Genomic DNA, 19,225 nt, shown 5'->3' with positions numbered 1-19,225 from the left:
ACAAAAGACCCCGAATAGCCAAAGTAGTCTTGAGAAAGAATAATGGAGCTGGAGGAATCAACCTTCCTGATTTCAGATTATACTACAAAGCTACAGTCATCAAGACAGTATGGTACAGACACAAAAACAGAAATATAGACCAATGGAACAAGATAGAAAGTCCAGAAATAAGGCAACACACCTATGGGTACCTTATTTTTTTACAAAGGAGGCAAAAATATACAATGGGGAAACAATGTACAAAAACAGCCTCTTCAATAAGTGGTGCTAGGAAAACTGGACAGCTACATGTAAAAGAATGAAATTAGGAACACTTCTCAACACCATACACAAAGATAAACTCAACATGGACTGAAGACCTAAATATAAGACCAGAAACTCTAAAGCTCTTAGAGGAAAACATAGGTAGAACATTGGAGGACATAAATCAAAGCAAGATCCTCTATGACCCATATCCTAGAGTAATGGAAATAAAAACAAAAGTAAACAAGTGGAATCTGATTAAACTTAAAAGCTTTTGCACAGCAAAGGAAACTATAAGCAAGGTGAAAAGACAATGCACAGAATAGAAGAAAATAATAGCAAATGAAACAACTGACAAAGGATGAATTTTCAAAATATACAAGCAGTTCATACACAACTCAATACTAGAAAAACAAATAACCTAATCAAAAAGTGGGGGAAAGACCTAAACATACATTTCTCCAAAGAAGACATACAGATGGCTAACAAACCCATGAAAAGATGCTCAACATCGATCATTATTAGAGAAATGCAAATCAAAACTACAAGAGCTATCAACTGCCACCAGTCAGAATGGCCATCATCAAGAAGTCTACAAACAATAAATGCTGGAGAGGGTGTGGAGAAAAGGGAATGCTCTTACACTATTGGTGGGAATGTAAATTGATATAGCCACTATGGAAGATGGTATGGAGAATCCTTAAAAAATTAGGAATAAAACCACCATATGACCCAACAATCTCACTCCAAGGCATATATCCTGAGGAAACCAAAATTGAAAAAGATACATGTACCCCAGTGTTCATTGCAGCACTGTTTACAATAGCTAGAACATGGAAGCAACCTAGATGTCCATCGACAGATGAATGGATAAGGAAGTTGTGGTACATATACACAATGGAATATTAGCCATAAAAAAGAATGCATTTGAGTCAGTTCTAAAGAGGTGGATGAACCTAGAGCCTATTATACAGAGTGAAGTGAGTCAAAAAAGAGAAAGATAAATATCATATACTAATGCATATATACAGAAACTAGAAAGATGGTACCAAAGAATTTATTTGCAGGGCAGCAATAGAGAAACAGACATAGAGAACAGACTTACAGACACAGGAAGAGGGAAGGAGAGGGTGAGATGTATGGAGAGAGTAACATGGAAACTTACATTACCATATGTAAAATAGATAGCCAATGAGAATTTGCTGTATCATTCAGGAAACTCAAACAGGGGCTCTGTATCAATCTGGAGGTGTGGGATGGGGAAGAAGATGGGAGAGAGTTTCAACAGGGAGGGGATATATGTATACCTATGCCTGATTCATGTTAAGGTTTGACAGAAAACAACAAAATTCTATAAAGCAATTGTCCTTCAATTAAAAAATTATTTTTTTAAGTATTCTTGCTGAAAATTAATTGCTTGAGAACTGAAAATATATATAATAGTAAGAGGAGGTCATATCCATATGAGTTAAAAACCTAAAAAATATCAATGAAAAAAATCAATGAGAAAAAATACTATGGCTCAAAAGAAATGAACAGAAATTCACAGGTGACAATTTGCAAGACTGGTAAACATATGAAAAATGTTTAGCTGCACTAGTAATTACAGAAATTTAAATTTAAGTGAAATTTTGTATTATGTATCAAATTCACAAAGTTTTTGTTTTATTTTTTAGTATTATGTTCCATGTAAGCAAGTGATGGAATACTGGTAAACTGATTCAACTTTACTGAAAAGAAATTTTGCAAGAAGTAGCAGGAGCCTTAAAAAATGTTCAGTTTTCAAGTTCTAGGAATCTATCCCTGTGTGTGTGTGGGGGTGGGGTGGGGAATCAGAACACCCATGTGTCTGTTTATCACAGCACTGTTTATCATGGCAAAAAAAAAAAAAAGGAAACAACATAAATATGAAAAATTCAGGGAATGTTTAAATAAATTTTAGAACATTCGTAATACGTAAGCTCTCAACAAAAGATGTTGTTGAATCACTTTTGAGGAAAAGAGACATGGCCATGATACTAAGTGGAAAGACCAGGATGCAAAATGTATCACAGTATGAAGGTGATTATATTATTTAAAAAGTACAAATATTGGAAAGAAATATATTCAAATGCTAACTGTGGCTATCTCTGGCTGTGAATTTTACAAGTAAATTCTGTTCTCCTCTTTATACTTTTCTGTATTTTCAAGTCTTCTGCAGTGAGTGTATATTACTCTTATAATCACAACAAAATACTATAATCTACTTTATTAAATGGGGAAATGATATCCTCTTCCCTCTACTTCATAAAACCTTGAGAAGCTGCACTGAAAAATGTTCTTGAATATGGTAAATATTCACATGTTGGGATGATGGTGGACTTGTTGGTTGAATTCATTGTTTTTAGAAACTCAGAATAGTTCATAACAGAAAAATGAATTATCACCTACATCATGACAGTAACCCACAGCTAAATAGAAGTCTTGCCATATTTAGAAGTAGCACTGTCAAACTGACACTTCAGCTAGTGCTGTACCTGAAGCTGTCAGGAACAGAGAGCAACAAACTTTGTCTCCCTCACTGATCTCAATCCAATCCTTTATTTCTAACCAATCCCCTCTGCAGCATATACTTCCTGCATCCCTAAGAACAATATTTTGTTATAAAAATGTTGAAATGACAAGCAGCTTTCTTCTTATAAATGCACAGAGACAGGTGGTGACTTTTGACCTGAGAATGGAAAAGAATGAAAATTTGACAGTGTGTTTCCTCATGCCAAGCAGGAAATACATTGATCTGTCAGCATGAGACTGTTGATTAACTTCACAAATGTTTCCTGAAAGAGAAGCAAGGTGTGTAGGAAGATCATGCTGCTGCTGCTACTGCTGCTAAGTCGCTTCAGTCGTGTCCGACTCTGTGCGACCCCATAGACGGCAGCCCACCAGGCTCCCCCATCCCTGGGATTCTCCTGGCAAGAACACCGGAGTGGGTTAGGAAGATCATAGCCTGAACCTATTCATGTGTTCTGTGCTGTTTGAATATGTCAAATATTAGCACAGAACATATGAATAGAGCTGGCACAAATCAGAATGCAGGTCCCCTGGCCCCCAGCATCAACCTGTGCCCTGGTAGAACTGTCTCTTCTCCAGAGATACAAAATGAGCAGCTTTCAACCCAGGAATACAATGTGCATAATGCAGGCCTTGGGCTTCCCAGATGGCTCAGTGGTAAAGAATCTTCCTATCAATGCAGAGCTATAGGAGACACGAGTTTGATCCCTGGGTTGGGAAGACCCCTTGGAGAAGGAATCTTCTCTAAGAAGATTAAGAGAAATGGCAATGCACTCCAGTATTCTTGCCTGGAAAATTCCATAGACAGAGGAGCCTGACGGGCTATAGTCCATGGGGACAGAGTGGACACATTTCATATACAAGGGATACATATCCGAAGGTCTTGCATAATTCAAAATTAACGTATTTCATAACTAACTTTCCCGATACTGTTATTGTTGAGTGGCTGAGTTGCCTCCAACTCTTTTGAGACCCCAAGGACTGTAGCCTGCCAGGCTCCTCTATCCATGGGATTATCCCAGCAAGAATACTGGAATCTGTTGCTATTTCCTGCTCCAGAGAATTTTCCCACCAGTCCAAATCTAACATAAAGTTTGCAAATATTTGTACTTTTCATTGATTTCATGAACAAACTGACACAAAATATAAGCTCACTCAGTACTCATTCTCAGAGCCTGAGCAATCCAAGTTTCCTTAGTACTCACTGTGGCATTCATCTGGAGTAACATCCCTCTGGGCTCTGCCCCTGGCTTAGACAGTCTGAAAGTCTTCCTAGGGTCAAGCAGTGCTCTCCCAGTCCAATTCGAAGGGAACTGTGGATCTCTCTCAAGCGGTTTCATTTCATACACAGTTCCAACACATAACTCTAGGAACAAAGGAAAGAAGGGAGGTAAGGAAGGATGGAGGGAAGGAAGGGAGAAAGGAAGTAGTAAGGAAAATTTCCAAATTCTTCCATTTTTCCTGATCTTATTCACTGTGCCTAAGTCACAAATGTCCTGACACAGAAATTAATAAATATTTGTTGAGTGTCTTCCACAATGAAGAGAAAATTCAGTGCAGTTTTTCATGGAAAGACAGAAGAGGTTGGGGTTAATTAATGAAAGGACTTTTGCTATTTTCCTTCATGGATTCTGTCCAGCTTCTTATCTTTACCTTGCAAGATTCTGATATCTATCTAAAACTACAGAATTTCCAAAGACTGTTGTAAATACATATGCTTATATACACATGTGAATATACTTATTTAGGCCAAAGACAGGTAACAGGACTCCAACCTGATTAGAAAGGAGTCTCTATGGGGAAAACTAAATGTGTTTGGAACAATCAGGCAGGGATGAAATTAAGGAATTCATACTTAGTCTTTGAGCAATGGAGTGACATGATTTAAAATGTGTTTGGAAACATTAGTGTGACAATAAGATGAAAAATGGGAAAGATATTAAAGGGGGAGAGTGATGCTAGGAGTGGAAGAGGATAAGGGAAGGAAACAGACCACCCTTCATATCCCTGGGTGCAAATATGGAGGACCCACTGTAGTACACCATTTCACAGAATGGACTTGAGCATCTGAGGATTTTGGTGTTTGCTGAGGGGTGTTCTGGAACCAATCCTACATAGATACCTAGGGTCTACTGTACTATGGACACTATGTGTCACTTTTTAGAATGAAAAAATATTCCCAAAGAGTGTCTTAGGGAAAAGGAGAGGTCAAGATAATGAGGGGGCAAACTCAACATTAGTAAAACCAAGGTCATGCAATCCAATCCCATCACTTCCTGACAAATAGAAGGGTAAAAATTTGAAGCAGTTTTCTTGGGCTCCAAAGTCACTGTGGACAGTGACTACAGCCATGAAATTAAAAGAAGCTTCCTTCTTGAAGAGAAAGTTATGATAAACTTAGATAGCATATTTAAAAGCAGAGACATCACTACTGATAAAGATCTGTATAGTCAAAGCTATGGTTTTTCCAGTAGTTGTGTATGGATGTGAGAGTTGGACCATAAAGATGGCAAGTGCCAAAGAATTGATTATTTTGAATTGTGGTGCTGGAGAAGATTCTTGAGAGTCCTGACAACAGCAAAGAGATCAAACCAGCCAATCCTAGAGGAAATCAACCCTGAATAGTCATTGGAAGGACTGATGCTGAAGATGAAAGTCCAATACTTTGGCTACCCAATGGGAAGAGCCGACTCATTGGAAAAGACCCTGATTCTGGGAAAGATTAAGAGCAGGAGGAGAAGAGTGCAACAGAGGATGAGATGGTTAGACAGCATCACCGATTCAATGGACATGAATTTGAGCAAACTCTGGGAGATAGTGAAGGACAGGGAAGCTTGGCATGCTGCAGTCCATGGGGTCTGCACAAAGAGTTGGACACAACTTAGTGACTGAACAACAACAAAGGGGAAAGAGAAGAAATAGGAGAAACTGATAGGGAGTTAAAAAAAAGGTTGTCAAATTAGATAAAGGAAAAAAGACTCACCTCTAAGACCTCTGGTTTACCTTTCTACTTTATCAATAGCATTTTCTTGTGCCTTCTAGAAATGTAACTTGTCAAGTATTTAATATTCCAGGTAGTGAAAATCATAATTATATACTTAAAATTTTTAATTAAGCCTTGGTTGATTTTAATTAAAAAGAAAAGAAATTAATAGGTCAAAAGCTACCATAGTGTTTAAGAAGAAGCTTAGAGAAGAACTTTTGTTGACACAAGTGTTTTTAGTGCAGGAATGTTGTCAATAAGATACAGGAAATGAAAGTAGGTCTACATTTAGTGCTGTAAAGAACTCTCCACCAAGAAGACAAAATGCATCTCTAAATTTATTTTATACACACTCTACTCTTGTGAAAATGTTCTTAAATGATAGTGAGGGATAGAGGGCTTTTGCAACATGTCACTTCTATTTACCAAGACTGTAATGTGAACTTGAGACTATGTGTCTGTTATGGAAAATTGTATTTGCTAGAATATTTACTATAAGGAACCAAGTCCATTCACTTATAGCTTTAAAGAATGATAGCTGTAAAAATTGAATTTGTTTCCCAGTTATTTTAGGATTAACCCATAGATAGTGACCTCACTAATCTTGTCTTCCTTCACCTCACTCATATATAAACAATGTAAACTTCTTTTTTGGGAAAAATATTTAAGATTTGCCTCACTATCCATACTACTTTGCAACCGATTTTGTTGAATTATTAAAATCTATATAAAATTGCATTCATCCACAAGTCCTTAATTTTGTGCTCTGCTCTCCAACCACATAGGTTGAGTGCCATCCATATTTCACCCAGCCAAAACTCTTGAAATTTTGCCAACAACATGACATTGTCATTGTTGCATACAGCCCTTTGGGAACCTGTAGAAATCCATCCTGGTAAGTTGTTGTGGTCCTTTAATGGACCGGAACCTGGTGGTCCGGAGTCGATGATAAGAAAGGAAAAGAGAGAGAGAAAGAGGCTGATATTCCTTGGTTTATGCAGAAAACCAATAAAGCCCTTTGACACAGGGCTTGCGTCACTCACGAAGGCACCTGACACCCTCTCGAGCAGGGTGAAGGCACAGTGCGCCTTCTCAAGAGGGTCTTAGAAGCCTGGGCAGGAGAATGAGCATGATGCATCTCTGGACTCCAAAGGATTAGCCTGAGAGAGACAGAGAGAGAAAGCAAGACATGGGGACCAAAGCTCTGATGGAACAAAGGTGTTTTAATCAACATGGTGTGGGCATATACACTGTCTTACAAGGTAATTATTCTCAACAAAGATAAAGATTAAAATTCCAGACTTACAAAACATAGGCAATCCACATTAAAGAGAGAGAGAGTTGTAAACAATCACTTTCACTGTATGGTTCATAAGAAGGAAGAGGGTACTTATCACCGTATTGAAAAACTAACAAAGGAAATGCCTGGATTCCTCAGCCCCAGGAGAGGCTTGCCTCTCCTCTTAATTAATAAGGAACAGAGGATTCCTGACAGATCCAAAACAGTACACAGGAAGCCTCCTGTTAAATGCTTCCTGACAGTAAGTAATGCAGTCTGTCTCCTCAGTAAGTATATTTCCTTTGGAGTATTAGGCTAATGTAAATTGCTTGACTGAAATGACTATTCATCTGTGTGATCTTAAGGAAGTAACAATCTCTTCAAGTCATTCTTCACATATACAAATTACAGCTAACAAAACCTTCCTCATTGAAGTGTAATAATCACTTAGACTCTACCTATGAAATTGCCTACCAGTACCTTGATTATTACCTGCCAGAGTAATATTCAGCCATATTCTCAAATTTTTGAATTTTTTGAATCTCTGTATTCAGTGGCAATACTTCTACTGTGATCTCTTCCACAGACTTAAGTAGGAAAATTTCCACTCTGATTTTAAGAGTTGTGCCTCTGCTTCTCCTTCAGTTTTCTTGCCTTTCCCTGTGTGCCTACTTCCAACTCCATTCTCTCTATAAGATCCGCCAAAGAAATATTAGTATTAGTTACCCTCTGGAAGAGTGGGATACCCAGGTGGTGCTAGTAATAAAGAACTGCCTGCCAATGCAGAAGATGCATGAGATGTGGATTCAGTCCTTGGGTCAGGAAGATCCCCTAGAGGAGGAAATGGCAACCTACTCCAGTATTCCTGCCTGGGAAATTCCATGGACAGAGGAGCCTGGTAGGCTACAGTCTAAGGGGCCTCAAAAAGTTGAACATGACTGAGCACTCTGGAAGAGGCAGGTCTATGAATCTGCCTGTCTTGATCTTCCCATACTAACCACTAGTCTTCTGAATACTCTGCATTCAGAGAACTTGGTTACAGATGACCTGAGTGTTTTGGATAGGTTACCAGGTGAAGGTGGGGGGATTGTCAGAGGAGGAGGGTGATTGGTTAACCACGGGTTCTCATTCAGTTCAGTTCAATTCAGTCATTCAGTTGTGTCTGACTCTTTGCGACCCCATGAACCACAGCATGCCAGGCCTCCCTGTCCATCACCAACTCCCGGAGTCCACCCAAACTCACGTCCATTGAGTCAGTGATGCCATCTCATCCTCTGTTGTCTCCTTCTCCTCCTGCCTTCAGTCATTCCCAACATCAGGGTCTTTTAAAATGAGTCAACTCTTCGCATCAGGTGGCCAAAGTATTGGAGTTTCAGCTTCAACATCAGTCCTTCCAGTGAACACCCACGACTGATCTCCTTTAGCATGGACTGGTTGGATCTCCTTGCAGTCCAAGGGACTCTCAAGAGTCTTCTCCAACACCCCATTTTGAAAGCATCAATTCTTCTGCACTCAGCTTTCTTTATAGTCCAACTCTCACATCCATACATGACTACTAGAAAAACCATAGTCTTAACTAGATGGATCTTTGTTGACAAAGTGATGTCTCTGCTTTTTAATATGCTGTCTAGGTTGGTCATAACTTTCCTTCCAAGGAGTAAGCATCTTTTAATTTCATTACTCAGCCTAAATATGATACATGTCTTGAATTCTTTTTTTTTTTTTTAAGGGTGAATGTCTCTTCCCCACCTTTGCTAAAGGATCCATTTCTAAATGCACTGGGGAAAAAGTACAATAAAACAGCAGCTCAAGTTGTTCTGCGTTTCAACATCCAGCGAGGAGTGGTTGTCATTCCTAAAAGCTTTAACCCTGAAAGGATCAAAGAAAACTTTCAAGTAAGAGAATTGCTTCTGGAAGTGTAAAAACCAGTGTTTTGTATTGTTTTGTTTTTTTTTTAAAGAGAATTTTCTGTTCAGATCAATAAGAAAGCTGCAATGACTTCATATGTTATTTTATACTAACTCCTCAACCCATTCCACCCATGTCTGGATTTAATTTTAGCTGAAATTGTAATAGTTCCTAGTAACTCAGGGATTGCTTTGCTGCTTCTATGCAGTCTAGCTCCTTTATTTCTTGTTTCCTTACCTATTGACTCTGGACACAACCTTCTCCCTTCTCTGCCAGCACAGCAGGAATAGAAGGTATAAAATTTGAAATTCATAGTAGTCAACTTTCCACCTTCTTAATAGCTCTAGAAAAAATTGGGGACAAATTTGAAAATTATTGAAGATGATCATTTAGACATTATGAATGCCAGTTCAGTTCAGTTCAGACTCTGTTGTGTCTGACTCTTTGCAACCCCATGAACCACAGCACGCCAGGCCTCCCTGTCCATCACCAACTCATGGAGTCCACCCAAACCCATGTCCATTGAGTCGGTGTTGCCATCCAACCATCTCATCCTCTGTTGTCCCCTTCTCCTCATGTCCTCAATCTTTCCCAGCATCAGGGTCTTTTCAAAGGAGTCAGCTCTTCCCATAAGGTGGCCAAAGTATTGGAGTTTTAGCTTCAACATCAGTCCTTCCAATGAACACCCAGGACTGATCTCCTTTAACATGGACTGGTTGGATCTCCTTGCAGTCCAAGGGACTCTCAAGAGTCTTCTCCAACACCACAGTTCAAAAGCATTCATTCTTTAGCACTCAGCTTTCTTTATAGTCCAACTCTCACATCCATACATGACCACTGGAAAAACCATAGCATTGACTAGACAGACCTTTGTTGACAAAGTGATGTCTCTGCTTTTTAATATGCTGTCTAGGTTGGTCATAACTTTCCTTCCAAGGAGTAAGTGTCTTTTAATTTCAAGGCTGAAATCACCATCTGCAGTGATTCTGGAGCCCAGATAAATAAAGTCAGCCACTGTTTCCCCATATATTTGCCATGACGTGATGGGACCAATGCCATGATCTTAGTTTTCTGAATGTTGAGCTTTAAGCCAACTTTTTCACTCTCCTCTTTCACTTTCATCAAGAGGGCTTTTAGTTCGTCTTCACTTTCTATCTTAAGGGTGGTGTCATCTGCATATCTGAGGTTATTGATATCTGTCCCAACAATTTTGATTCCAGCTTGTGCTTCCTCCAGCCCAGCATTTCTCATGATGTACTCTGCATATAAGTTAAATAAGCAGGGTGACAATATACAGCCTTGACATACTCCTTTTCCGATTTGGAACCAGTCTGTTGTTCCATGTCCAGTTCTAACTGTTGCTTCTTAACCTGCGTACAGATATCTCAGGAGGCAGGTAGGATAGTCTGGCATTCCCATCTCTTTCAGAATTTTCCACAGTTTATTGTGATCCACACAGTCGGAGGCTTTGGCATAGTCAATAAAGCAGAAATAGATGTTTTTCTGGAACTCTCTTGCTTTTTCGATGATCCAGCAGATGTTGGCAATTTGATCTCTGGTTCCTCTGCCTTTTCTTTTTTTTTTTTTAAATATTTGTCATAGTTATTTTTTTATTGAAGTATAATTGATTTACAGTGTCGTGTTAGTTACTGCTATACAGGAAAGTGATTCAGTTATATATACACTCTATTTTATTTTTTATTATTATTTTTTTAAATTTTATTTTATTTTTAAACTTTATAATATTGTATTAGTTTTGCCAAATATCGAAATGAATCTGCCACAGGTATACCCGTGTTCCCCATCCTGAACCCTCCTCCCTCCCCTCCCCTCCCTCTGGGTCGTCCCAGTGCACCAGCCCCAAGCATCCAGTACCGTGCATCAAACCTGGACTGGCAACTCGTTTCATACATGATATTATACATGTTTCAATGCTATTCTCCCAAATCTCCCCACCCTCTCCCTCTCCCACAGAGTCCATAAGACTGATCTATACATTGGTGTCTCTTTTGCAGTCTCGTACACAGGGTTATTGTTACCATCTTTCTAAATTCCATATACATGCGTTAGTATACTGTATTGGTGTTTTTCTTTCTGGCTTACTTCACCTCTGCCTTTTCTAAAACCAGCTTGAACATCTGGAAGTTCACGGTTCACATATTGCTGAAGCCTGGCTTGGAGAATTTTGAGCATTACTTTACTAGCATGTGTGATGAGTGCAATTGTGCGGTAGTTTGAGCATTCTTTGGCATTGCCTTTCTTTGGGATTGGAATGAACACTGACCTTTTCCAGTCCTGTAGCCACTGCTGAGTTTTCCAAATTTGCTGGCATATTGAGTTCAGCACTTTCACAGCATCATCTTTCAGGATTTGAAATAGCTCAACTGGAATTCCATCACCTCCACTAGCTTTGTTCATGGTGATGTTTCCCGAGGCCCACTTGACTTCACATTCCAGGATGTCTGGCTCTAGGTGAGTGATCACACCATCGTGATTATCTGGGTCATGAAGATCTTTTTTGTACAGTTCTTCTGGGTATTCTTGCCACCTCTTCTTAATATCTTCTGCTTCTGTTAGGTCCATACCATTTCTTTCCTTTATTGAGCCCATCTTTGCATGAAATGTTCCCTTGATATTTCTTATTTTCTTGAAGAGATCTCTAGTCTTTCCCATTCTATTGTTTTCCTCTATTTCTTTGCACTGATCGCTGAGGAAGGCTTTCTTATCTCTCCTTACTATTCTTTGGAACTCTGCATTCAGATGCTTATATCTTTCCTCTTCTCCTTTGCTTTTCACTTCTCTTCTTTTCACAGCTATTTGTAAGGCCTCCTCAGACAGCCATTTTGCTTTTTTGCATTTCTTTTTCTTGGGGATGGTCTTGATCCCTGTCTCCTGTACAATGTCACGAACCTCTGTCCATAGTTCACCAGGCACTCTATCAGATCTAGTCCCTTAAATCTATTTCTCACTTCCACTGTATAGTTATAAGGGATTTGATTTAGGTCATACCTGAATGATCTAGTGGTTTTCTGCACTTTCTTCAATATAAGTCTGAATTTGGCAAGAAGGAGTTCATGATCTGAGCCACAGTCAGCTCCTGGTCTTGTTTTTGCTGACTGTATAGAGCTTCTTCATCCTTGGCTGCAAAGAATATAATCAATCTGATTTTGGTGTTGACCATATGGTAATGTCCACATGTAGATTCTTCTCTTGTGTTGCTGGAAGAGGGTGTTTGCTATGACCAGTGCGTTCTCTTGGCAGAACTCTATTAGCCTTTGCCCTGCTTCATTCTGTACTCCAAGGACAAATTTACCTGTTACTCCAGGTGTTTCTTGATTTCCTACTTTTGCGGTCCAGTCTCCTATAATGAAAAGGACATCTTTTTTGGGTGTTAGTTCTAGAAGATCTTGCTTCCCTGGTGGCTCAGAGGTTAAAGCGTCTGCCTGCAACGCAGGAGACTTGGGTTCATTCCCTGAGTTGGGAAGTTCCCCTGGAGAAGGAAATGGCAACCCAGTCCAGTATTCTTGCCTGGAGAATCCCATAGAGAGAGGAGCCTGGTAGGCTACAGTCCGAGGGGTCGCAAAGAGTTGGACAGGACTGAGCGACTTCATTTTCACTTTCACTTTCTAGAAGGTCTTGTAGGTCTTCATAGAACCGTTCACCTTCAGCTTCTTCAGTGTTACTGGTCGGGGCATAGATTTGGGTTATCGTGATATTGAATAGTTTGCCTTGGAAATGAACAGAGATCATTCTGTCGTTTTTGAGACTGCATCCAAGTACTGCATTTTGGACTCTTTTGTTGACTATGATGACTATTCCATTTCTTCTAAGAGATTCCTGACCAGAGTAGTTGATATAATGGTCATCCAAGTTAAATTCACCCATTCCAGTACATCTTAGTTCGCTGATTCCTAGAATGTTGATGTTCACTCTTGCCATGAATGCCAACCTCCTTTATTTCCTCTATAAGTAATCTGTAACCAGCATTATAAATTATAGATTAGAAAACATGTCACTAGAGAATGGAGTAATTAGTTTATCATGCTTCTTCCAAAGAATAACTGCTAGGTATTAATAAATGCAGCTATAGGAAAGTACCATGTAAAGTTAATCATTACCCATCAGTTGATAATTAAAATCTCAAAAGTAAGTTGTTTTTTGTCTTACTCATAAAGATAAAAATGGGACAGTATTTACCCCCTCAGATAGGGAAATAATCAGAATGCTGAAAATATGTGGGAAAACAGGCAGTTTCATATAATGCTGTCAGAAATACTAATTGATGTAAGATTTGGAGAAAGATCTTTTTCCAGCTCCATCAAATTTCAAATATATATATCTATATATATATATCTATATCTCCACTGACCTGACAATCTTTTCCTATAGATGCATTTGCATGTTTATGTGCATGTATACAGATGTTTATTACAGCATATTTTATCAGCTAAAAAAAAAAAGACTGGAAACAATTTTCAGTAGGATCTTAAAAAACAAATTATTATTTATTTGTACAATGAAAGATTATATAGCCATTTTTATGTACTTTTCTTTTTTAAAGAACTCTATTGAGGTTAAATTGAAATGCAATGAGCTGAACATAAAGCGTAACATTGGAAAAGTTTTGACATATGTACACACCATGAAACCACCACAATCAGCGGAATAAAGATCTCTAGTATCTCCAACAGTCTCTTTAGGCCCCTTTAGAATCTATCCCTCCTGGTCCCCAAGCCCAAGCCAAGTACTGATTTGCTTTCTACCCCTAAAGACTAGTTTGCATTTCTTAGAATGTCATATAAATGAATTTACATAGTATGTGTGTCTTTATAGCCATTTTTAAATACTGAAGTGAAAATATAAATACCGATGTGGGAAGACATCCATATCAGATAATTATCTTCAGGGCTTTTTTGCTACCACATGAAGGAATGCAATTCAAACTTACCAAAGAAAAAAAAGATACAATTTACTGATTCTCATAACTGGAAAATTCATGGATAGATCAGACATGACTGGACACATCTATTCAAATGATTTATAAAGGGACTGAGTTCTCCCCACCCCCTTTCTCCATATGGTAGCACACACAGTCCAGGTTAATCTATTACTCATGTTTAGTAAGGACAATCACAGAGAAAGGCTTCTATCTCTATCAATCCCTGCTTGTCCCTTTATGGGTCATTGCTACCCTCATAATAATCAGTGTCCAATGAACAAGATACCTTGATTGGTCCCCTGAGCGCCATCCCTTTTCCTGTGCTAAAGGAGGTGATGTCATGTGACAGATAGCCACTCTCAGTGGGGGAAGGTGTTAAGAAGAAAGGAAGCTTGTAAGGATTTATTTTTTAAGTGATTTCTTCATGACTGTTTTATGTTATAATAAAATTCCTTATACAATATCATAAACTCTAATACTTGGATAATAAATAATCAAAGGAAAGAATGCTCTGAAAAGACCACTTGGAAATGATCCTTGGGGAAGTGACGAAGTAAATCATACACATCTATATGATGGATGCAGTGGCTAGATAGTCAGTCTGTATATTTTGGCAGAAGAAATCACCAAGACATATTATGCGAATGAGATAAAGCTGCAGAATGATAAAAATATGATACAATTATTGCATTTTGCTCTTGGTGTGCTCAATGTTTGGAAGGAATCTGTAGGAAGGAGACTAGGACTGATGTGGTGGATATCAAGGCACTTTTGGTTTTTTTACTCCATAAATGTCAATGTACTTCTATAGTCTTTCATTTACAAAGAAGTCTTTCATTTCTTTACATATATTTATGTATTACATAATTAAAATTTATTAATGTAAATTACTAAAATAAAAGCTTTTTAGAAAGATACAAAAGTAATAGAAGATAGATTGTAAACAGATAAACCAAGCATTAAAAATAAAAATAAGCTAAAACAAACTATTAAAATGTTCATAATGGACCATCATAAAACCAAGGTATAAAGTCTATAAGCTAAAAAGAAAATAAAACAATGAAAATGTAATTAGAATTAAAAGGTAGATGAAGAGACATTAAAAGTGATGAAAGGATTAACAGGATGAAATAAAGCAAATTAAAAGTTAAAAAAAATACATAAGCAAATTTAGAGACCAGGGAATATTTTTGTAAAAAAAAGTGTATGAAGATCACTGTCCAGAATCAAAAGCTCAGCATCTTATACCAAAGTAGTAAGAATTCCTTACTTCTAGAATTTCAGGAAATGTTCTGAATGCATATTGTTTCAGAACACCTGAAATTTATTGCAAGATGTCCCCAGCAGGATTGTCTTAAAGACCAAGGGCAAGAAGAATTCCAGCTCCCCATAGGTGGGATGGCCTCCCAGCATCTGCCTAGTTCCTTTAGGACATTTGCAGAGATGTCCATAATCTTTGAAGGGCTCTCACTGCTGGCCCCTCTCCCTGATCCCAAGCTTGACTCATCTTCTACTATTCCAAATGTCTGTTTTTTTGTTTCTGTTATTTCAGATCTTTGACTTTTCTTTCACTGAAGAAGAAATGAAGGACATTGAAGCCTTAAATAAAAACATCCGCTTTGTGGAAATGCTCATGTGAGTTCTGGGGGATCATGAATCAGTTTCTGCCCAGTGGTGCTGGGTTGTCAAGAGTCAACCAACAGGCTCTTAGAAATCAGGCCCATGTCCATAGAAGGAACAAGGGTAAAGGTCGGTGGGCAGCATGTATTGGATTAGGAACTTCGTACAAACCTGCATTTTTATTTAAAAGAAGACTTCTGGCATTTAGGACATTTCCATTGGTTACGTTAAGGCATAACAGGCTAAAGACAGTGAGGAGAAATAAGTCACTGTGTTCATATGTTAATACAATGGTGGCATATTCAAACAACATATTTATTTCTTCCTTAAAAATCAAAGTGGGCACAAATTAGAGCAAAGCTGTCAGCAAGAACAATTCTTGGGAAAGAGGCATGAGAGTGTAGGAGAAACAGCACCAAGTTGGGAAACAAGAAACTTGAGTTTTAGACAAATGTTTGCCTATAAGAGTTGGAGTATTTGGTTTACCTATTGCCTGACTTTAAAGAAAGTGAAAGTGAAGTTGCTCGGTCATGCCCAACACTTTGCGACCCCATGGACTGTAGCCCACCAGGCTCCTCCATCTATGGAATTTTCCAGGTAAGAGTGCTGGAGTGGGTTGCCATTTCCTTCTCCAGGGGATCTTCCCAACCCAGGGATGGAACCCAGATCTCCTGCATTGTGGGCAGACGCTTTACCGTCTGAGCCACCAGGGAAATTGCCTGACTTCCAACAGAAAAATTCCTTCAAAGTGTAGCCAAGTTCACCTATCAACAGAAATAACCCTTTAATCTCTGAATATTACAGAGCCTTAAAAATTAAAAATGAATATAGTTCATGCATATATACATGTATATATTTGTATACACACATACCTTTTTTGCTTAATCATTATTCATTAGTATTTCCAGTTCTTAAAATCATATGGATACTAATCTTTTTACAATCTTCTCTTCAAGTGAGTATTTTTAAAATGCTAATTAAGATGGTTCATATAGTTTGGGCACTTACTTATTGGTCTCACTATTTTTCATAAGTCAGAAACTGCTGACTATGCTGATACTGAATTTCTAAATCAATTTCTGAATTAATAAAACAGCTTTCTAATGTGACTTTTCCAGGGGAAGAAATTAATTGACATCAAAAAGCACCTCCTAGCCTCAAGAACAAAAAAGTAAACACAAACATGTAACTAACAAACATTTATAGGTTAACTAACAGATCTCAAAGATAAACTATTTCTATGTAATAAATATCTAAATTAAAAAGAGATAGTAAGAGAAGCAAATCCACCAATGTGCTGCTATTTTTACAGTTGGTTGGTGACATTAATTGGTTTGACATTTGACATTTTTAATACCTAGTTCTAACAACACTGCGAAAATAACTCATTGCACCAGGAAATAACTAGAAAAATCAGCAAGGAGAAACAAAGATTGATTTTAAAAATATATCATTTAGAAATGCTGGGCCACTGTTCTATTTTTCATCTGGGTGAGCTTTGAGAGCCTTTTTGGTTTTGTTTAATATTTTATTGACAATTTAAAGCACATAATACTTACAGAGAACTAAATCTTAGGTGTTTCAGGACAGGCGCACACACTGCAGTCCTTTTATAGACTGTTTCACCATTATTCTTGCCTGAAGAATCTCATGGACAGAGGAGCCTGGTGGGCTACAGTCCAAAGAGATGCAACGATTTGGACATGACTGAGCACACATGCACACACAGCCTTCCTCTACCCACCCCCTACTCCACACACACACCTACACCAGAGTGCTATCTGGGGCTTCAGTAAAAGGCACTGGCTTGAGAGGAACCATGGGCAGAAGCTGGGCACAAAATATAAATGTAATGAGTAAGAGAAAAGAGGGAGTGGTTGGCAAAATTATCAAAAGATGCTAGTAATACACACAGACGTGCAACTTTAGAAGTGAACTTTTTCCCTTTGGGGGAATTGTTTTGGCAGGTGGTGTGACCATCCCGAATACCCATTCCATGATGAATACTGACTTCAGAGAACTCCACAGCAGATATTTTCCCTTCTACGTGTGCTAGGACTTTGGGTTGGTGGTTGCTCCAGCCGTGGAAATGGCTTACTATCCTCAGATCAAGTGGTGATAGAGATATTTAACTTGTGTGTAGTGTTAGCGACTTTGATTTAACTATGTGGGGCTGGGAGGAGGTTTAAATCTATTGAAATAACTGTTGGAAATTATCAGCTAATGTTTTATTAAATCAATGTCTTCTGGGTTTCAGACAGAAAAACATTAGGCTTTAGAGAAGACTTCAGAAGTAACATATGAGGATAATAACTCATGAATTTGGATACTGTTGTCGTGGATAGTCTGAGTTCTTCAGCTGTTAACAGGGCAAGAAGAGGATAGAGAGCTAGACCATGCCAGTGTGCTGGCAGTGGGCTTGATGATTTGAGCCACTGACTGTAATATAGACACAGTCAAGTTAAGATCCACACATGCACTATTAACAAGGACGTGCTTCACCTTATCTTGAGTAGGGAGAGAGGGCTAAGTATAGTAAAATCTTTAAAAAGAGAGAGAGAGAGCTAATTTAACACCAGAGCAGTTAACAAAGCCATACTGATTTGGTTGTTGTCTGTTTCCATCCAGTGTGTTTGTGTAGCTTTTATCCAGCTTGAGAGATGGATAATTGGTGGTTCTCTCTTGCATGCTTTAAAGGACCTGAGCTTCAACAAGCTAGTGATTTATGATACCACTGCCTATCACTCTTGCCCCCATTCATTATACAACCGCCATTATGCAAAGTGACTTGAGACAACCAATAGAAATAAAACTCTGTTTTATATAGTAGTCCACAGACTATTATTTCAAAATAAGACATATAAAAAGAAAGTGTTAGGAAATGTATTGAAAGAAGAGGCTTTGTAAATTCATTAAACTTAAGACTTTGAAAGTTATTGGGATAACTGAATTTTGAGAAAGTAGCAAGTTCAAAAGAATACTGATAATTTTATTGTATGTAAATTTTTAAGTGAATAAAAAGATTATTAGAATTCCATAGTAGAGATGTACCTATTTTCAATCCACCCAGAGGAATCTATTTTATTCATATTAAGTCATTCTCACAGGGCAAAAGAGCTCTTTAAAACTTCAAGACAAACTTATGTTTGTCCAAGACCAATTGCTTATAGGTAATCTTCTATGACCTGAAGACATACATTTCTGAGGAATTATCACTTTAAAAAATTGATCTTTACTTATGGTTTCCACTAATTCTAAAATTAATACTTACAATGCTGTTCTGTGGGAAATAGCTTGTTCATAAGAAATAATAAAAATGATGATTTATTCTAGGAAATGAATCTCTATTTTGTTGCTTGAGGTGGGTGGGGAGAATCATTTGAATTCATTTAAATTAAAGGCCTTTGACTGAATTCCTACTATACATTTAGCACTGGGAAGATAGGGAAGAAAAGGGAATACTATAAGGAAAGAACAGAAACTCAATTCCTGATCCCTATTGTCAAAATTCTTCAAAATACTTTAGGGGACTGGTGTGGAAGAAGAACCACACCTATCACACCACTTTTAAAAGATAGGCACTGGAAAAGAGCCCCATTATTTGTCTGGGGAAATGTATTGGGTTGTCCAAAAATTTCGTTAATATTTTCCCATAACATCTAATGGAAATATCCAAATGAACTTTTTGGACAACCCAATGTTT

At 38.0% G+C, this 19,225-nt stretch overlaps 1 protein-coding gene across 1 annotated transcript in view; it reads left to right on the top strand.

Annotated features, from left to right (window-relative positions):
* The window catches only part of AKR1D1 (aldo-keto reductase family 1 member D1), a 52,321-nt gene extending 33,467 nt beyond the window's left edge, over positions 1-18,854 (top strand). The window contains exons 6-9 of the mRNA XM_086395380.1: positions 6,562-6,671; positions 8,785-8,950; positions 15,455-15,537; positions 17,490-18,854. Of these exons, the coding sequence (XP_086251506.1) occupies positions 6,562-6,671; positions 8,785-8,950; positions 15,455-15,537; positions 17,490-17,532 (402 nt within the window). The 3' untranslated portion in view covers positions 17,533-18,854. The remainder of the gene's footprint in view (positions 1-6,561; positions 6,672-8,784; positions 8,951-15,454; positions 15,538-17,489) is intronic.
* Positions 18,855-19,225: the final 371 nt, after the last annotated feature.

This window comes from Bos grunniens, chromosome 4, assembly GCF_055505025.1.
Source record: "Bos grunniens cultivar Pamir isolate PY7600 chromosome 4, Bosgru_T2T1.0, whole genome shotgun sequence".
In the NCBI taxonomy this organism is placed as follows: Eukaryota; Metazoa; Chordata; class Mammalia; order Artiodactyla; family Bovidae; genus Bos; species Bos grunniens.
Note: the sequence above shows the minus strand (reverse complement) of the source record. Positions and strands in the feature narration are given on the sequence as shown.